Below are 19869 nucleotides of genomic sequence, written 5' to 3' on the forward strand. Positions count from 1 at the left end.
GAAACTGAAATAAGAGCAGAAGGCTGGAGGGTGTGGAGGGAGGTCCTGCTTGCCAGGAAAAGGCTGCAGAGCGGCTGTTGGAGTAGCCTAGCATTGCAGCATAGCCTGAGCCTTCCCTGTGCCCCTGAGATGTGCTCTGCCTGACATCAGCTGGAGTGCTTTCTGTGCTGTTCTTGCTGCCTTGGTTTTGTTGGTTTTGTCCAGAGATGCACCAGCCAGAGGCCTGAAACTGCCTTTCCTGGATGAGCTGTGTCCTGCTCAGGGGTGGGGACAGCCTCTGCCATCCCACCAGGGACCCACGTACACCTCTGCAGGGATGGTTTCTACTTTTGCCTGCCCTGTTTCATGAGCTTAGGGCATGGATCTCACTATATCCCTAACCAGGGAATTCATGCACAGGAAGGGAATACTCCCCTTTGAATTGCGGATTTAGGTTTTCTTTTTTTTCTTCCCTTTTTTTTTTTTTTTTAAATCAGCTTCCCAGGATGACACAATAGCTGCGAGCAGAAATCATAAGCCCTGACAGAAAGGAAAAGGGACCAAAGGAGATGAGCAAAGGCAGAAATGTATCCGGTCAGATGGGATTTGAGGGGAGGTGAGACAGGGGAAATGTAAGCCTAATTAATAGTGTGGCGCTAGTTTGTGAATGTCGAATGAACCACAGTCAGAAATGACTAATTTAAAACCTACTCTGACATTCGTACTAGACACAGCCGTGCTTCCTGGGCAAGGGTTTTTCTGAAGGCAATGGGAACTTTGTCAGCCTGTGCATCCATTCAGATGGGGCGTGTTGAAGTCTGTTAGAAAAATTAAAAAGAGAACTCTGCATTAAAAGAGAAAATGTACAGAATGTTTTTAAACATTTTTTGCTTGTTTGGGCTGTTTTTTCTTTTCGAGGGAAGTCACAGGTTTTAGGACAAGGATCTCAATTGGCCTCTAATTAAAGTTGCTTTCTTACTGTCTGGCATGAAATCCCCTGAGAGGCAGATGTTTGCAAAGCACACTTGGGGCGCTGGCATATGGTTCCTTTGTAAGGCTGGCGTTTCAGCTAAGTGTCTCCTCAATGTTGTACATAATTAGATATTTTATTTTATTTTTTTTTATCCTGGAGAAGTTACTGGTGGCTGGGGACCTCTGGGATGTGAGTGGGAGGCTTTCTGAGAGATGGACGGGAAACCCTAAGCACGTCCCTGAGAGGTGACAGGTGCTGGCAGATGCCCTTTTGCACCTTTTTGGAAAAAGCCTGTTGACTAAACCAGTGCCAGTTAAAGGAAATTATTCTAACCTACAGAATTTAATAGAGGATGAGACCCTGGGTGCTCAGCTTCTACAACTTCACAGGGGCCCTACATCCTTCCTCCAGGAATCCATCAGCAGTTCTGAACTTTTTATGGGATTATAAAATTCTGAGGAATGTTTCCATAAGGAACCCAATTGTAATTGAGAGGGGAGTGAAATGAAAAGAAAATATTCACGCACACTAGGCCTGTGTAGAAACCATGGCTATGTCTAAAATGTGACTTCAGATTACAAGTGGCCCGTAGCTGTTTATTAACACCATAAAAGACTGTTGCGTCTGGGTGGTCACTGATGTGTAGAGAAATATGTAGATTGCAAGACGCTTAACGACTAAAAGCTCAAGGTGTTGAATATACTTATTTCCCTCTGGGGCAGCACATCTATCCCTTGCACACTTAAGAAATAAAACACAGGATTTTGTGTCAGATGACCTAATTTTTCCAATTCTCCCAACGTCTCCATTTTCTTCCCAAATAGCCCTTTCTGTGATCACCAGAGCAAGTGTTTCCTACTGTCGGTGCCTCATTTTTGCCTATCTGTAAAAGTGCACTGCAACAGTTCCCTGCCTCAGAGAGGTTTTTTGAGGCAGAATTAATTCACGTTTGTAAGGTGCTTTTGAGGTCTGTGAACCTGACTGTGCTTTACTAATGTGGGCAGTCATTATTTCCGTTCTGCAGAGAGGGAAACCAAGATCTGGCACAGTTAAAACAGCTTGTTCAGGATCATAAAGCAATTTAGGAGCAGAACCACAAATAGAGCCAAGTCTTTTGACTAGCAGTCAGATGTGCTATCCACAGGGCTACCTATAACGTCTAATTATTTTTCCAAGGGTAGGAACTGAAAGATCTCAGCCTGAGTCCAAAGTCCTCATGAAAATAAAAGGGAAATGTGTACAAGATCAACTCACAGTCATTGCATTCTCTTAGCAACTCTATTAGTATATGATTAAAATGAAATGATTAAAATCCCCCATGGATGGAGTTGAAGCAGAGCCTTGGCCGCAGATTGCGCATAAATTCAGTATCCTTCTGATGCTTTGAATGGTTTTGTGCCATCTATTGAAAGGCAAAGCCTGGCTGTCAGCTTAGGTGGTATGCACAGGGTGGGATGTTTTAGGCTTCAGATGCTGAACACAGCTTATGAGAGGCCACACGTGCTCAGAGGCTGATGAATTTGCATGCTTGCTGCAAGCGGCTCTATCCTTCTTGAGGCCTTGCCTATTCTTTGGCGAGCTTTCAAGCTGAGGCTACTGTTTAAATGTGTGGACATTCAAAGGCTGTGCTGGGAGGCTGGATGCTGCCAAGTACCTCGTGGAAGGAATAACAATCTCAGCAATTAGCAAGGTCCCCCAAACCCCAGCCCTGCCTCTCTCGGTGCTACAGGCAGGGGAGAGGTGGGGGCTGTGCTGGCAGTGGCTTTCGCCGTACGGGGATTCAAGCAGCGGGAAATCAGAGGATCTAACCTGTCGGTGTGGAGGGGGCAGAAAAGCAACTGGACCTCTGACATGGGCTGGCAAAACTTGGAAGCAGCGGTAGCCTGTAGTACTGCCACCTGATAGCTGTGACCAGAAGGATATTTCAGTATCCTATCAGCAGTAGTGGTGTATAATTAATAAAATGAAGGACAGAGTAAGGAAACACAGAGGAAATAATATTAGTCGTGGACTGAGGTTAAGTATTACGTATAAACCCAACATTCATCTTTTTGTTTTGGAATAAATGCAGCAATGTAATGCATATGATTTCTGTCTCAGCTGGGATAAAGAGTGTGGCATGTGGTGCAGTGGGATTAGTCTTCTGTTCAGACCATCTAATTGTTGTCCATGGGTCTTGCAACTTCTGAAGCTGTGGAACGAGTCTGTGTGTCAGTCTGCACACTTGATCTGGTGTCTTGAGAAAGGATGGAGGGGCACAGATGCCATCCTTGCCCCAGGGCTACGGTGCTAGTCCAACCTGCGTTTTCCCCTATCCCTGCCACACTCTGACCTGCAGTCCAAAATGGTTCCTGTGAGACCAGGTATTACCTTTATGGGTCATTAAGGAGAAGTATATAGCTCTGGGTTAATCTTCAGTAATAGTTCGTAATGATATTTACAGCTTAATTTTGTGGTATTTCTGTCTGGTGCTGCCTTTAGATTCAATTCAATTCAATTCAGTCCAATCCAATCCTTCCTTCCTTCCTCTGTGAAATCAAAACCTGCTCTTCTGCTGCCTGCAGTGGGCAAGCATGGCAGGAGAGCATCGTGGGCTCCTGGGGTGCTGGGGGCACTAAATTGCTCTTTCTTTGCGTCAGGGATCAGGCTGTTGTCCGCAGAAGAGCGACCAGCAGATGCGGAGTGTCCGGCCCCATTTATCTCTGCCAGATGGTGCTCAAATACTAGTCGGGAGCACATGTTGCTTCTATTCAACCAAATGCTTGTGCCATGCTGTGGCCTCTGTGCCTCTGAACCAATGAGCCTTAGCCAGCAGAATCCCAGAGGAAAAGGCCCCAGCAGCCCTTGGCTAAGCCCCTCTGCGTGGCCTGTGGAAAATCAGAGAAATCAAACTGGGAAGGCTCACAGCCCTGCGGGGACAGACAATAGCCTGCAGGAAGGGAAGGAAGGGGTTAAAGAGGGTTTATCACACACAAAAAGTAAATATTTGAGGCAGAAACGCAGAAGGAAAGAATAATGGAGAGAGAAGGGCAGGAGGAGGAAGCCAGAAGTGTAAAGAGAAGAAAAAGGAGGATTATATTCTGCCAGAAAACAAAGGGATGTTTGTATGAGAAAAGCATTGGGGAAGCATTGGGGAAATAAGGGTTCAGCTCTGCACAAACTTTCTGTCTGACACAGGACAAGTCAATCTCTCTGTGTCTCAGTTTGCAAAGGCTACAATGGGAATAATAAAGTCTCCTTTGTTCTGCCTCTCTCTGCTCACATCAGACGTCCCTTCTGTTTGTATGTTGTAGCAAGCCAAGATGCCACCGTACTGCAAACACAAGTAAAATCCACTGAGACTTTGAGGGGAAAAAAAGGAAGGCAATTAGGCTATCATAAACCTGGGAGGTTACTGCCCCTGAAACTGGGGTGGTGGTGGTGGTATAGAAATACAGGAAAGGCCTTTACTGAGGGAAGAAGAAAGAAAAAATATGGACCATATTAATCCTACTGTTGCATACTGGACTCCAGTGGAGTTCCTCAAGGGATGGGTTTAAGCCCAAGGAGTTCAGTTTTGTTTGGTTAAAGAAACTTTGTGCCAAAGTTTTTAAATAGTCAAATCTGTTCTGAGAACTAGGAGAATGTGGGCTGCCTTTCCTGAAACATTGCATGGGACTTGGGATGAACAACTCCTGCTGAAGGCATCAGGAGCCAAGTGATTAAGCCCCATGCAGTGCTCTGACAGGAGGCCTTCTTCTTGCCTACGCATACTTTTTTTAAGTATAGAAAGTATTTCCATATTTCCAGCAGCTGATCTTTATTTGAAGCCAAGAGCTGCATTTTTCAGACTAGAACTGAAGCTTTTCTAGGAAAAGCCACTCTGGAGCAGATCATTGCTCCATCTAGCCCCAGACCGTGTCTCCAACAGAGGCCCTGCAGTCTACTTAGAGAAGGCAATCTGAAAGCTCACAGAGCTCTCTCCAGGCATAATTTATATTCCACTCCAAGAGGTAGAGTTTGGCTTTCACTTCAAAGTCTGTAGGCTTACATTCTTTTCAAAATCCTTGCTTATTTTATTAATCTTCACAGTTCCCTGGAGGTTGTTGTTTGCAGATCTCCAACCTGTTCCGGAAGCCCCTCGAGCTGCTGACCTCCATGTTCTGCGGGAGTTGAGTTCCCCAGTCCAACTGGGGCATTTGTGCAGGGGAAAAAGGAACTTTCTCAGTTTCAGGATTGCTACATTTAACATGGAAGTGGAAGCGTGCCTTAAGCTTCTTGCCTCACCCATCTGGCTTCTCATTACAGCATCTCATCTAAAACAGTGAGCAGCTTCTGCCACCCGGGGAATCCCTGCTGGGAGATGGACTGTGCATGTGTGATGCTGCTCTGCCCTCACATGTGACTCAGCCATGCTGAGGATCCACTCTTTTATTTTTCAGTGCTTCCAAGTTTACAGGAGCACATTATTCCAGCTGCTCAAGCTCACGTGGTGTGCTCTTTTCTCGTGTGGCTGGAGTAATAATACAAGTTTGTGGCCAGTCATAGTGTCCCTACTATGGGGATGGCACAGTAAGCCAGGACATGAAGGAGGTGTGAGGGGCTGTAGAGTGACTGGGTGACAGCATCGTGCTTTCTGTGTCTCTCTTTTGGTAAAGAGGAGATTGCAACGTTCAAGTGTCTTGGCAGACCACGGTGAGACCTGCAGGGACAAAGCAAGAGGTGCACTGCTGTGTATTTCCATGCTTGTGAGGATGGTGAGCCCACAAACCAACACTTGGACAATGGGGATGATGCCTCAGTGTCCAGCCTGCCCTTTCTTCAGACCGCAGAAGGGCTCGGGTCTTAAGAGGGGTAGCAGGGAGGTGTAGGGCAGGATACAAAGTACGGCCTGTGTGTACATGGGGCTCTGCAGCCAAAATCAGATGGTGCTGTGCAGACATGGCCTTGGATCCAGCACGCAAACAAACAACTGTATTAGAAACAGCTGGGGAATAGGATGAAAATAAGCATTATTAAGGATATGTTTATAATAACTTATGAGCTGCGGAATGAATCATTGCTACACTGGACCCTCCTGGAGACAGATTTACTGTTGGTTTCGGGGTCCTGACTAGAGCCATTGGTTTTTCCATTTATGTATACCTTCCCCCAGCCCTTGCTGGAAAACCTGATAGCATGTGCTGAGATGTAGCCTCTAACACAAGGATTTTGTCAGGAACTGGAATGACCTCTGAAAGCAGTGGCCATGGCCTCATCTCTGGGTCATGAGCTGCCACTTGGTTGAGCACATACATGATCCAGAGTGAGGACATTGCTTCAGGCACTGATCTGCCTTCAGGAGTTTCCTTCCTCGTCCTGAGGGAAGTTTTGCAGATCTTGGGGCTTTTTGTTTATTCCCTGGCTGTAGGATGGGCTCAGTTTTCTAATTCATTCATTGTGTTGGAGCGTGTCTGAGCTATCCTGGGTGATACTGAGAAGGGGGAAAGTACCCTCTGGCAGCACTGTCCCCTTGCAAGTCTTTTCTTGCCTCTCCTGTGCACAGTCAGGACATTGGGGCTGTTAGCAGGGAGCCCCTTGCCTGCAGCCTGCCCTGCTGCAGCTCAGGAGGTGACCATCTTTTAAAGTCACACATTTCTCTCCTGGTCTCCATGCATATTACCTTTCAGATTTGCAGCCCTTCCTTGTAGAAGAGTGTCTGAAATTGTCCTTCAGCCCTCAGTATAGTGGGTTTTTGCTAAGAAGTCCTTGTTATGTGCTCTACATACACCCACTGACTTTTTTTCTAATGTTCATTAAGACCTCAGTTGTATAGTGTCTGTGTTTGAAAGAAATGACTTTGTCATTTCCCTGAAAAAATTTAACAAATGTTGGCCAAAACTCAACTTGCACTGACACTGCTGAACATGCAGCTGGATAAATTTGGTCCACTACTCCACTTGAGTGTCTTCAACTCCCCTTGATGTGTCTAGCATGTTGGCTGTTCTCATTTGCTTCACAGTTGGATGAGATGCTTATGTACAAAGCTGCTTAAATTCCAAACATTGCCTGTGGCTGAGAAGTTCCTACCTTTGATGTAAGAGCTAGCCTGGGATCTGAGACATTATTCTTGTTAAGAGGATGAGTTAATAGCAAAGTCTCCTATATTTAACACAGAGTGCACAAAGTCTTGCTTACTTGATCACAGAAAGGCTCTTGTGCTTGGTCCCAAAACACTTTGCTGATACAATGCACTCTTTAGGGGCCTCTCAGGACCGTGCTCTGGTGCCTGTTCAAAATGCAGCTACATTGCTCCTGGTTTTTCACTGAATTATCTCACTCCTTTGTCTGATAATTTTCACTAGCTTAGCTGGTCAACTTGTGCATCTCTTGGAGCTGAGTGCCACAGAGGTGACACCTGAGAGCATATAGGGACACATAGAGGTAGCTGTAGGCTTTGGTCACCAGTGATGGACATATTTACATGCACAAGACAGTCTTGTTGCACAATCTGACTGTGAATGGCAAGTGCTGCCTCATTTACCATTAACAGTAACTCAGCCATAATACTAACACTTGTATTTCAGCTGCAGGTGAAAATGGCTTTTACAGTCTTCATCCTGTCTGGTCCAAATGTCTGCATGGATCAAACTACTGTACTTTTGCAGGCTACATGTTGGAAGCAATAGGTGACAATATAAAGGGGGTGCTTTTATCCTCAGTCCCACCTTCAGACCCAAATGTTCAGGTATCCTTTGCTGTGTCCAGCAAGGAGGGTGTGATGGCTGCAGCAGTGTTGCCCTGTTTCTAGAAAGCTGCTTAGTGAAAAGGCTTTCTTTCCCTGGTGCCATTTCAGAAGAACTGCCTGCCTGTGAAAGGCAGAAAGGAAAAATACAGGGTTTCAAATATGTTATATTCTTTGGTGAGCTGGAATAGATTTAAGGCCATATGGAAGATTACTTGTCATGATGGGTATTCACTACCCAGTGATGGATGACTTATTTTTCAGAGCAACTACAAAGATGTCCTTCAAACCCACCTTTTGTTTTGTAATTGCACTGATGGAGTAGCAACGTCCAGCTTGCTCTGGGGTTATCTATTACTGATGGGCTTTTGCAAACAGAGAGATGCTGCTGGTGCCTGAAACTGTCAGCAGTTCTTTTCCAGAGGCTTCCAGGAGAGTAAAAATCTGTGATTTCTTTGGGGAAATTTTAGGAAACATGAAATAATTTGGCACTGGAGGGAAGGCAAATGGCCTGTGCAGGTATACTTAACATGTAATCAGACAGCATGACGTACATGAGGTTGTGTTGTGGCTTCAAACTGCTCCTTGCCCAGGGAAAATTCGTCAGGAGCGTGTCCTCCCTTTGACCACAGTCCACACCTGGAGCTGTGTCCCCATCTCCAGCTGTGCTGTGTACAGCACTAAGGGGAAAGGGGAAAAGCCTTTTTTAAGCCAGGCTCTGTGCATATCTGTCTCAAGGGCTGATGTTAGATGGATGTGCATGAGCTGCGATGTTCCCTGCAATTTTGCTTGGACTGTGTTGAGAACACTGAAGGGAGAAGGCTCCTGGCTGGGTGTGCAAGCTGGGAATCTCCCAGGCTTGATAGCATGGTCTTGAAAAATGAAGCAGGGATAAATCTGGTTACTTGGTGGGAAATTTGTTAACCTTTTAGAACTTCTGAAGGATAGAACGATGAGGTGATTCTCTGTAATTTTTATTTTTATTTTTTACAGACATATCTGTATTGATATTAATGCTGCTTGTGTATCAGCCATTTGGGTCCCTTTGTTGTTGCTTTTATGTAATTTATAGACTTCCTCCAGTCTGGTTTTGAAAAACATGGCATGTCCATGAAGCTGGGAGCAAGGGCATGGTCTCTTCTAATGTGGCTTTCCTGTTTTCCTTTGTTTTGCAGGTTCTTTTCGAAATGATGGTTTAAAAGCTGCTGATGTCCTTCCTATACTGAAGGAGAAAGTGGCCTTTGTGTCAGGTGAGCACACCTTTTCTTAATCCCTCCAGCCCAGCATGAGCACTGTCTGCCATATCCTGGCCCTCATAGCGCTGCAAAGTCATGAGGGACCAGTTTCATGTTTGGCCTTGGTAGTACTTAAATTAGCTCTTCTGCTAAGAAAAGGGCTGTATGTGGAACAAGGCTATCCAGTAATACTCAGAGCATTGGAAGCTGGCCCATGATTCTGAGGAACAGGCAAATGGGCAGCAGAGGTTGGATGAAATGCAGCTTCTCACCTCGAGCCTAGATGAGGGCTGTCTCAGCATTCAGGGCAGTTCAGGGATCCTCCTTTAGTTTCAAGGTCAGTGAATAGCATTAATGCCTGTTTGTAGGCAGCACTCTGACCCATAAATCATTGGTGTTTCATTTACAATTCCAATCAACTTGCAGTTAAAAGTACCATTGATGCTGCATTTGCATAACAGCTCAGACGCTCAGAGTTCTCCTGCCACCCTGTACAAAGATTTACAGCCTTCATTCAGGATACAAATCTCGAGGACCTGGGGGTGGATGAGGACTAGACAATATGGAAAAGGCTTTGAGAATAGCTTGGATGATAGTGTTTCTGGCATGAATTACAACTTGTCAGTGAGAGGGGGAAGAGAAAGTCTGAAGTGATCATAATCTTGTATGAAGTCACTCAAACTGGCAGCATAAACCCAGGGTATTCCAGTGGCAGTGTTTCTGTGATTGCAAACCACTCAGGCTGCTTACAGTGAAAAAAACCCTGCATCGAGAATAGCCAGCTCCCCTTGTTTGCAGTCTTTTCCTTTTTGTTTCCTTCATCTCCACAGTAATGCTGACTGCAGAAGGGAGGGGAGGAGCAGCAAGGCTGTTTGGTGCCCAGACTCTTCCTCCTTGGCTCTCCCCCCAGGTGTGGAGTCGAGCCCAGGAGGATGGGGCTCATCACCCTGCTGAGCCACGGAGATGCTGTCCAGGCAGGAAAGGCTTTTGCCTTGACTAATGGTTGGTGCGAGATGTCTTTTCCATGTAAGCAACAGCTAAATAGTCCAGGGATCATGAGTCCAGCAGTGACTTGGGCAAATGATTTCTGGCCCTATAAAAGCTAAACCTTCTCATCAACAACATGAAAATCCAGGAGTCTGAGGGAAGTTTCTGAAACACAAAAAGCCTCACATGGAAAACCAAGACTATCCCAAGACTCCTCACATGCAGGAGTACTTTATCTCACACTGAAATCTCCTTCTGAATGTCCTGAAATGTTTTATGTGGTTGTTGGCTTTCACTGCTCCGAAGAGAGGAACTCAGTCATAAAAATAGAGTGTACCTGCACACTTGTTTGTGACACAAAAGCTGAACTGGGTGCTCTGGGGAAGTGAAAGGGAGGAATTTATTCAGGGACTGTACTGCAATTTAGTTCTTGGCTCCTGCTGTTGCTTTGCATGGAAATGACTGCAGGATCATTTAGTAATTCATGGAATATTTAAGAATGACAACCTGTCTGGATTGTTTATATAGCCCCTTGCACTGATGGTGACTGCGTTCAGCTCTGAGCCAGAGGGTCTCACACCAAATCATCAGCTCGTTAGACACCGTCCTGGGCCAAGCCTGCCTTTGGGTGGGGAGGGGTGTTAAATAAGCAGCTCCAACGTGACCCCCTGGGGTTTCACACCATGATCAGCTGCAGGCAGGGTACAGCTTGCTCCTTATAGACTCACCAGCCTCCAGACTTGGATCTGCTCAAAATGTGCTGTTCCTAACACAGCTAGATGTCCTAGGATTTACACCTCCTCTTCATGGTCTCCAAATGCAATGAACACAGGCAACAATTGCCAGGGGCCTTTGCAGGCAGAACACTTTGAGATTCTGGTGTCCCACTGCAACAGCCCCAGCATCACCTTCCAGCCCAGACTGTAAGCACTGCCCAGTCTTCCCCTGGGTTGTAATAAAGCAGATTAAGAAAAGGTTTGAGCATTTCAACTGATGGCTGAGTTCTTTTTACTTAAAATGGAATAATTTCCATTTCCATTAGAGTATGCTTTGAGCACAGAATGTTTGACAAAATCGAAAAATCAAATAGTTGGATTTTGCAAGATTATAAAAAAAAAGTTCTGTAGTTAGCACAAACCCTGAGAGCATTAAAACATTGTGTTTTAATCAGGTTTCCTTGAGGAAAAGGAGTTTTATTGAGTCTTCTTCAGATTTTAATGCTACAGTTAATTTTAACGATAACAGTACAGTAAAGTTGTCGAGGGGGCTCTCCTTACACCAGCAGAATTTAACAGCACACACAAAACTCTCAGCTTATTTCTTTTCCCATCAGCTGTGCCTCACAGGCTTGTTTCTTGGTCCATGATTCCACAGGAAAATTGCAGAGAACCCACAAGACCCCTCAGGAAGGGGATACACCGTGCTTTGTGTTTCAGTGTGGTGGATGCTCCACACCGGGACCCTGCAGAGCAATGGGGCAGCACAGGCAGGGAAGGGAGAGCGGCTGCCGCCTGCTCCAGAGCAGGCACAGCAGGACCTGCCTGCACAGCCGTGCCATCTCAGAGGAGCACTCAGGCTTTCACAAGGGCACTTAATTTCAGAGTTGACATACAGCTCTAACTAGCTGGGCATGGATTCATCCAGCCTAAGTGCTGTCTGGGGCTCTGTGCCTGGCACTTCCCCTTGGCTGACTCAGCTGGCAGCGAGCAGCAGGCTCTGCATCTGCATCCCTGCGCTGTGGGAGAGTTGAGGGGTAGTGGATAATATCAGGATTTTTTCCTGGAACTGGTTCTTACTTTCTTCCAGTGATCTCATGTATGAGGACTAGACTGAACCCAGAGTTCATGTGTGTGCCTAAACAGCACCTGAAAATCCCATTCCATAACTCACACTCTGAGTGATGGACTGAGCTGTCGTGGGGGCAGCATGTCCTGGCCATCGCTGTGTGAGTGCTTCCATCACTGACCTCCTGGAAGCAGATTAGGCAGGGGGTTGTCAAGGGGGTGGTTTTAGCCACCTACTGGTTGTCTAAACCCTAATAAAATCTTGGCTTTGCCTGGGTGGTTCACTGTGTTGCTTCCAGCAATGCAAAGGCTTTGGGAACTATTAGTGAGTGAGTTACAGACCAGAGATTCATTTTTGTGTTCTGAGAAGGAGATGAACACTGAGGAGAGGAAATAAAACAGGTTGTAGATTATTTTAGGTGTTTTTTTTCAGTGAGAGGTGGTGAAATATTTTGGAAACTGGTGTTATAGTCTTTCTTGGGAAACATAGATGATGTTTTAGAAGAGTGGTGTAATTTTGGATGTTGTTCGGCTGCTTGACTGTATTTATAGGAGATTTCCTATTGATCAGTGCAATGCAGAAGGGAGAGTATGAGGCTCTAGAAGAGGGAGGGGAATGTGTTGCCATATTCCTTTCCCATGCATGGAGCTTTTCATGCACTTAGGCTAGAAAAAGCTTCTTTGTTGACTAATGTCATAGGTCTTGCTGAAAGCATTTCCCCCATCCCACCCAGAAGAGTTTCTCGAGATCCTTCCTGGTGCTTCTGCTCCCTTGAGGGCTCAGAAGAGCAGTGGTGTGTGGGCTTCCTCCTGTCACCCAGGTACTGTCTGCTCATCTGATGAGGCAGGAGTACAAAGGAGGAGGCTGGCAGGGTGTCTGAGCGGGTGGTTGAGCACCGAGGAACCAACAGCACATGGCAGAGGTGTGGAATGAGCCGGGGAGCTGCTGCAGCTGTGACAAGCAGAGCTCCCAACCCGCGTGTTCCACAAAGAAGGAGGTTTTTCTGTGGACTTTGGGCAACAAAAGGCACAGAGCAGGGAGAAGTGGATGTAGTAACAGCTCAGCCACCTCCATCCTTCAGAAGTCCACTGTTCCCAACACCCTGTCTCTCAGGGGCAGCTGGGAATTTCAGTATAAATAGACTGGGTGAAAGGACGACTTTGCAATTAGGTTCTACCAAATTTAGGCCAGCAGGTTGAATCAGAGAGGAAAGCTCAGAGGGGGAGACACTGACCTTCCCAAAAACTTGTCCGAAGACACCACAGGTCACTTATTGCCAGAGGTACCACATGTGGAGGAGCATGTTTTTTCTTTTTATGCAAGGGATGCGCTTCACTCTTCAGAGAAAGGATTCAAATGAGACCCTCAGTGCCTCTGGGCACTGGAAGAGTTCATGTCCAGGTTCCAAGGGTTCTCAAATGCTGATCTGTGGACACTGGAATTTGTACTGAGTTGGGAATAAAACTAACTAAAATATTTAATTTTTGAAAGATACAAACAGTTTGTATTTGCACAAAAAGTTTTGATTTAAATTAAAAGTTTGCATCCTCCTCTTCCTCTGGAATGGAAATTTCAAATGAAACGTCAACAGTTCTACATTTTGTTACAGAAAGCTATCTTCCATTTTATACCATTCCCTATTACCATTGGTGTAGTTTGAAATAAATGGAAATTCCAAGAATAGAAAATATGCTATTACAAAAACATGGCATTGCTTAACTATTGAATTTTCCAAGTGGTTTTGGGCCATGATGCTTTCATCAGGAATTTGCTGCTGCCTTAATAGAGATTTTTCTTTGAAGAAGAAAATGAAAATGTTTAGACTGTGGCATTTCCAGGTCTTTTGATGAAGTCTGAGCCTGCCATGTTCTTTTTTTTTTTTTCTTTTTTCCCTTTGTTTTGTTGTTGTTGTTGGTTTGGGGGTTTTTAATTGTTGTTTGATTTTTTTCTTTTGTTTTCCAAGAGTGTTAGTTGATTTTTGAGTATAGAGAAGAGTTTTTACCTATAGAGTTTGTTTAGATATCCTCATAGGTCTCTAAAGTTAAAGCAGAAATCAAAAAGTCTCCTTGGATTTCTGATTTCATTTACAGGTAGTAAATATAGTGTGCAGAATCAGTTGCCCTGTATTTTTCCACACATTTTAACCACAGCCATGGGACATTCTGTGGAGAATGTCTCGTCACTGCCAGCACTTACTGTCCCTGCATCCTGTCTCACAGGTACAGCTTCTCAATTAATGTCAGGGACTTTGAAAATAACAATAAAAGAGAGGAACCGAGCCTGTGAAGGAAGAAGGTCTGTGTACATCCCCTCCTCTTCCAGCTCACAGGGTTTTCTCGTCCTTAATATAAGGACCCAGGAAGGTGACTGTAGCACTTGAGATGTTTAAAACAATAACACCCAACCATTTGGGTTGTTTTGCAGTAAGATGTGCTCTTCTGTCCCACTAATGAGAGTTGTAACCTCTGGAAACTTCCTTATTTCTGTGAAAGCACTTTGGTTCCAGGCTTATGGGTTTTTTTTCCTAAGGAATTCAATTTTAACTGACAAGAAGCACTAAAATTCACAACTGGAAATCCTCTTGTTTCTTGGTCGTTGTGGGGTTTTGGTTTGTTTGGTTGGGTTTGTCTGTTTCTTTCTTTTTTGGGTGTGAAAATATAGGCTTTTTGAAATGGAAATACTCTGCTGGAATGTGCAATTTCAGAAACATTTTTATCTGCCAGTGTTTTCCAGTCCTAGGCTGAATTTCTTTTTAAAGCCGGGGCGGGTTGGGGGGGGTGAGGTAGGGGGTGGGAAAGATTTCCTAATAGCAATTACATAAATCCAGTAGCTTAAACTCTCCCCTGAACTTTCATTACTTTGCAGGATCCTCTGTTTGGCTGTAGGTGTCGAGGACGTCCCTGCTGGGGATGTGGCAAACCTGAGCAGCCAGTTACAGTGCATCAGTTTATCGCACATTTCACTTCGCTGATGAACATCAGAAACTCTGCCATTGCTGTTTCTCCTTGCTTGCCTCAAATGAGGAAGACAAACAGCATCTGGTCAGGATGAATCTGGCCTCTCTTTGTTTCTCCTTGTTCTTTACAGCTTCTAACGTTGTGCCCAATGGTGTGAGGTTGGAGTGTCTGTCAGTACCACCCTCACCATGTGCTGTGTTTTCTTCCCTCCCCATCTTCAGGGCAAGAAGGTGTGCAGTGGGCTTTGTTTTAGAAGACTTGGGAGTTATTTGTCCAGTTTGCCAACTGATTTTTAAATATATACTGCTATTCCCATAAATCTGCAATAAAAGAGGCGAGATCAAAAAAAAGTAATTTGCATCTGGGGCAAAAGGCAGAGAGGTTTAGGGTCAATTTTGAAGAGGAGGGTACTTGGTGTTCCCTTGATACTTCAGAGCAACCCAGCTACTTCCAGAGGAAAAAACAAGCTCCTCTGTACTCTCTCTGGAAGTTTTGCTTTCCACATGAAGAAGCTCTTCCTTCCTTTTAATGAGTCTCACTTGTCCTTAGTTTTGCTTTGCTGGAGTAATTACCATCTCCCCAGGGGCTTGTTGGCCAGCATACATTTAAAATTAAGGAAGTACCCCAAAATACTTGCATAAAGCAGCAAAAGTGTATTACAAGCCCCAGCAGGTGGTCTCTTTAAATCCATGCAGTGGCTTTTTGGAGGGTGATTGCAGAACAAATCTACTTGGTAGGAGATGGGATCCTCCAGGCACTGCACTGGGCATCCCATCTACAGCCTCTGACCTGCTCTGCCAGAAGATCTTCTGGTGAGATCAATTGGTCTTGTTTTTGGAGTCATTAACCCTAAATGTCCTGTTGTGAATTTTTGCCATTAGGATTTGATTCAGGCAGTTGACTTTGGGATATGGGATCCTGGTGACTGCACCCAGCTGTGTTAATTGGCAGGTGGGGCTGGTTGTGGGAACTTAAATTTCATCATAGTTGCACTGGAATCACCTGTGTTGGAACCAACTGATCTTGAGGGTGGTCACACAGATAATCCTATATATGACCTGTTCAACACCTCAGTCCCTTTTGAAACTGGAGGAGTTTTAGTGCAGAAGTCTGTTTAGAGGAGGTCTAGGGGCAAGCAGTCTCACACAGCTCAGCTATGGCAGGGAAAGGAATGTTATTTTAAGAGTGGATACTAGTTCCTCGATACTTTCCTTTCTTAGGAAGTCTGTCAGTTAGATTTAGAAATCCAGAGTGTATTGTTTATCATTGCATTGAGGTGCCTGACATCAGCTGAGCTCCTCCTGCCTCCTAATTCTCTCAGTTGTCATTCATTTTTTCACCGCATTTTGGACTGAAATACCTGTTGAGGATTATTTCATCTCCTCTGGAAACTCACTTATGGTCTCAGCAGAGTCTGCAACATCAAGATGGATCAGCTTATGATGTGCAGGGTCAGATGAAGCAGCATGTTCATTTGAACTGCAGCAGATGTCTGAGTGGGGGCCAGAGACACTGTGTGCTGCTCCCGTTTCCGTTCCCAGTGTGCTGCGGGACATCAGACAAGGCACTTGGGAGCCCTGTCTGTGTGGACATTTCTCTGAGTCTCTGGTTAATCCTTGTGAATTTATGCTTATAAAAAGGGTGCAGAAGGAAGTAGAGGGTTTGGAACCCTTAATGTGGATCACTGCAAGCAGGTAAGGTACTGTGGCAGAATGGCTGATAGAAGTGGAGAGATGGAGCTTGAAAACAGAGCTTGATAAAATCATTATCTGCTGTATACAAGGAGTCTGTATTAGCGGAAACTGATAATTTCCTGTCCTAAACAGGACTAGCCATAGTTGGAATTCCAGCTTTTTGTGTTAATGGGGATGGATGTGCCTCAGGACTTGAGATTGGTAAGGCCAGTACAGAGAGCTCATAGCAGCAACGCTCTGGGTTGGACAACATCTTGGCTTACCTGTGGGCACTTGGGGCCACCACAGGCAGAAACATTTGGGCCCACCACTAAGAGGGTTAAGACATCAGTTCGGGCAGCTGCTAGGACAAGGATATTGTTGCTGGAGTCTTTCCTCTTGGATGCATGCTTGACCTAGATGAGTGGTCATCAGAAGGCCACTGACTGTGCAGCCTGCTTCCATGCAGGCCTTCTGAGGTTTCTTCAATATTTTCTTTTAGTGGGGTTTGCGTCACAACTCCTTGTGCCATCACTGCATGATTTGTGGAGGAAAAATTATGGAATCCTATTTCTGGGAATAAGTTCTGACTTTAGCCATGGGTCTATGTAGGCCAGAAGAAAGGGAGATGGGAAGAATTGGTAAGGAAGCTGCTGTCAGGCAGGGCCATCAACAAAGAGTTTTTGTGGGAGAAATGCAAGACATATTTGGCTAAATATTTGTTCTCAGTGTACTCTGTGCCCTGAAGAACATGTGTTTTTCTAACTCTTTTTTTCCAGAGCACTAATAACCAGACCATCTGTTTGCCTCTCTAAATCAGAGCAAAGCCCATGAAAACCCACCTTGAAAACCAATAAGAAATTATCAGCTGTTTGTTTTAGTATTTAATAACTAATTAACAAATCCAAGGGCATGTTTGATTATTGCATCTCATGTCTGTGAATCCAGGGGAGGCAGGAGATGGGACATCTTGATTAAAGCAATTGAGAGTCCTTACTTCCTTCTACTTTTTATTTTCTTTTAAAACAATGTGCTGAGTAGCTCTTTGAAGACTCTTCATATACAGTTGGTGCTGAGCTCATGGCTGACTTGGGGCAAGATTAGCCTCCTTGAATGGATTACTGACAAGCACAGACAGTTTCAAGCACTATGAAGTTCTAACATAGTGGGCCAAGTCAGAAAACCTCATTTCTACTGGTTCTTCAAGTAAACTTGCTATGGGATCTGGGCTGAGTTTCTTCCCCTCTCTCTGTACTTCACTATTCCCCTCAGTTCAAAGATAATAATAAGGAAAGGAACAATATAAGCTCTGTATACAGCTGATGCCAAAAGACTTTCTTCTGTTTTTAGTGTCTGTTGCTACCTGTCCAAGGCTCTGTTAGGGCAGATGGGTGTCCTAATATAGGCATGTTTGGTGTCTGAAGTATGATGGTGGTAATATCCCATTTAGACTGCCTAGAAAAGCTGAGATTATCGCTTATAAAATGCAATAAGAAAGCTACAAATTATCAGTATTTAGAAGAGTAAACCACAGTTACTGAAATCTGCAAGCCTTATGGTGAATTAAACATACCATGGTTTGTTCTGGAAGAAATCTGATGTTTCTTCATACGGGCTCTTGATAAAATCATAATTTATGCAGGCATTCATGAAAAATAGGGATTTCTCAATAACTGGGATTGAATTGAGTTGAATTGAATAATTTGGAAGCAGCTGAAGGATTCTAATATGTATGATGCGCTTGTAATAATAATTTCACCCTATTGCTCAAAGCAGAGAGCAGTACTTTTATCCCAAACGAGAAACATTTGTTTCTAAACCTCACATATCTTGAGATTTGCCCCATGTCTCCTTGTTTTTCTGTGCTATAAGACTAGAATAATCCACTCAGGCACTTACTTATCCTTCCATCATCCAGAAACCTCCAACTGGGTCATCATGTAACCTTCCTCCTCCAATGAGAATTAACCCATTTTCCCGGTCTGTCCTGGTAACTTCTGATCCTGTGCCTGAGCCTTATTTATCCTACTCCTCTGAGGACAGTTTAGATGAACTGTTGAGGGACAATTTTTATCCTGAAGCAAAGACACAATGGGAATGTTCTGGATCCTGTTTCCTTTTCTGTAGCTGAAATCCTTGTGTTACCATTAGTGAAATGGTCATGAGTTTTCTTGCTTTTTCAGCTTACCAGAATTTAGATAATTTTTATTATTATTTATTTATTTTGCAGAAATCATTTTGGTGGAACTTTTGGTGCCAAAGGAGTCCCACAAACAGGGTTTTTGGTTCACCAGGTGAAGGTGAATGGGCAGCATCAGAGTGATTAGGGCTGTTGGGCTGTGGGAAGCTCAGGTGTTTCATATCCTGCAAGAGGATTATAAGTGTGGGCTTGGATGTCTCCTGATCTCACCTCTTAGTGCTTTTCCAAGTTGTACAAATATTTAAATAATTGGGAATGAAGAAGGAGAGGGAGCCTGACTGTCTAGAGAGTAGCATGTTCTTCTGGGATGCAGTTCAAGTTAAGGTCTCTGCTTCAGTGAGTATCTGGAAGCTTTTGAAAGCCTTAGTTACATCTTGATATGATGGGAAATTTTTCAAAACCTTGAAAAGCTTCCTGTGTAGAAAAAATATTTCCCTCCAGCTTTAGTTACTGTATTGGTTTGCCATTCTGTAGGCTGGCTTGCTTTTCTGTTGGACACATAGTGCATGATATAATGGTTTTGGCATTGATGTGGTGTGTGAAATAATCTCAACAAAGGGAGAATGTCCTAAAAATGGGAAGTTTTTTTCATATAAAGGTCTGAAAATTTAAATGAGCTTATTTCCTTGTAAATTGAATCCTTTTACCTTACCCCTCCATTTTCATGCTGTGTGGCAGAGGCATGGATCAGCAAAGGTGACACTGCATTCCAAGGGACCTTCCTCACCTTCATGGTGTGAGCCAAAGGCAAACATGAGGCACAGAGATTTGGGTGGAGATTAGACAGGACAGTTTTTTACTCCATATGTCCCCTTGTCCGCATGAGGGATCAAAATAAAGGTGCCATCTCTTACTTGCCTCTCCATTTCTGTCTCTGGACAAATCAGATGTGACCTGGTTCCAGTGGAGAGTTGCACAATGTGTCCACTCAGGTGTGTTGCATCCTTTGGGAACCATGGGAATGTGGACTGATGAACTGTAACATGGGGTACCAGTGGCATCTTTATCTGTGTAGATGAAGTTTGGGTTAAAGACTTTGTCTGCTACAGGCAGTGGTGCTGTAGAAGGCTCTTTGGACGGGTCTTAGCAATTGAAAAAAAAAAATCTGTATTTTAAGAAAATGTCTAAATAGTGACAAGAATGTTCCAGTAGCACAGACTTCAGGTGTCCTGAGTTCTGCGTGGGGGAGTGCAGCATGGATCGGTGCTGGAGATGTGCATGTCCTTGGGTAGCTTTTTCTTCTTGTTGGGCAAGTAAATTAGCTCAGAGAAGCACGTGATTTTCCTTTCTCAGAAGTGATATTTCTGGTAAAGGGATTACACGTTAAGTGCAAACTCATCTGCATTTTTACAGCTTGTTTGTGAGGTCCTTGCAGTT

General features: G+C 44.5%; 1 protein-coding gene across 12 annotated transcripts in view; it reads left to right on the forward strand.

The window, feature by feature from the left end:
- KALRN (kalirin RhoGEF kinase) overlaps window positions 1–19869 on the forward strand; it is a 502548-nt gene that overhangs the window by 150957 nt on the left and 331722 nt on the right. For all 12 annotated transcript variants that reach the window (XR_007632104.1, XM_050340466.1, XM_050340467.1 and 9 more), the window contains exon 2: window positions 8831–8905. Coding sequence is in view for 11 of the 12 variants with exons in the window: in XM_050340466.1 (XP_050196423.1) it covers window positions 8831–8905 (75 nt within the window). In the remaining variant the exon portion in view is untranslated. The remainder of the gene's footprint in view (window positions 1–8830; window positions 8906–19869) is intronic.

This window comes from Myiozetetes cayanensis, unplaced genomic scaffold, assembly GCF_022539395.1.
Source record: "Myiozetetes cayanensis isolate MyiCay16 unplaced genomic scaffold, myiCay2020 scf9, whole genome shotgun sequence".
NCBI lineage: Eukaryota > Metazoa > Chordata > Aves > Passeriformes > Tyrannidae > Myiozetetes > Myiozetetes cayanensis.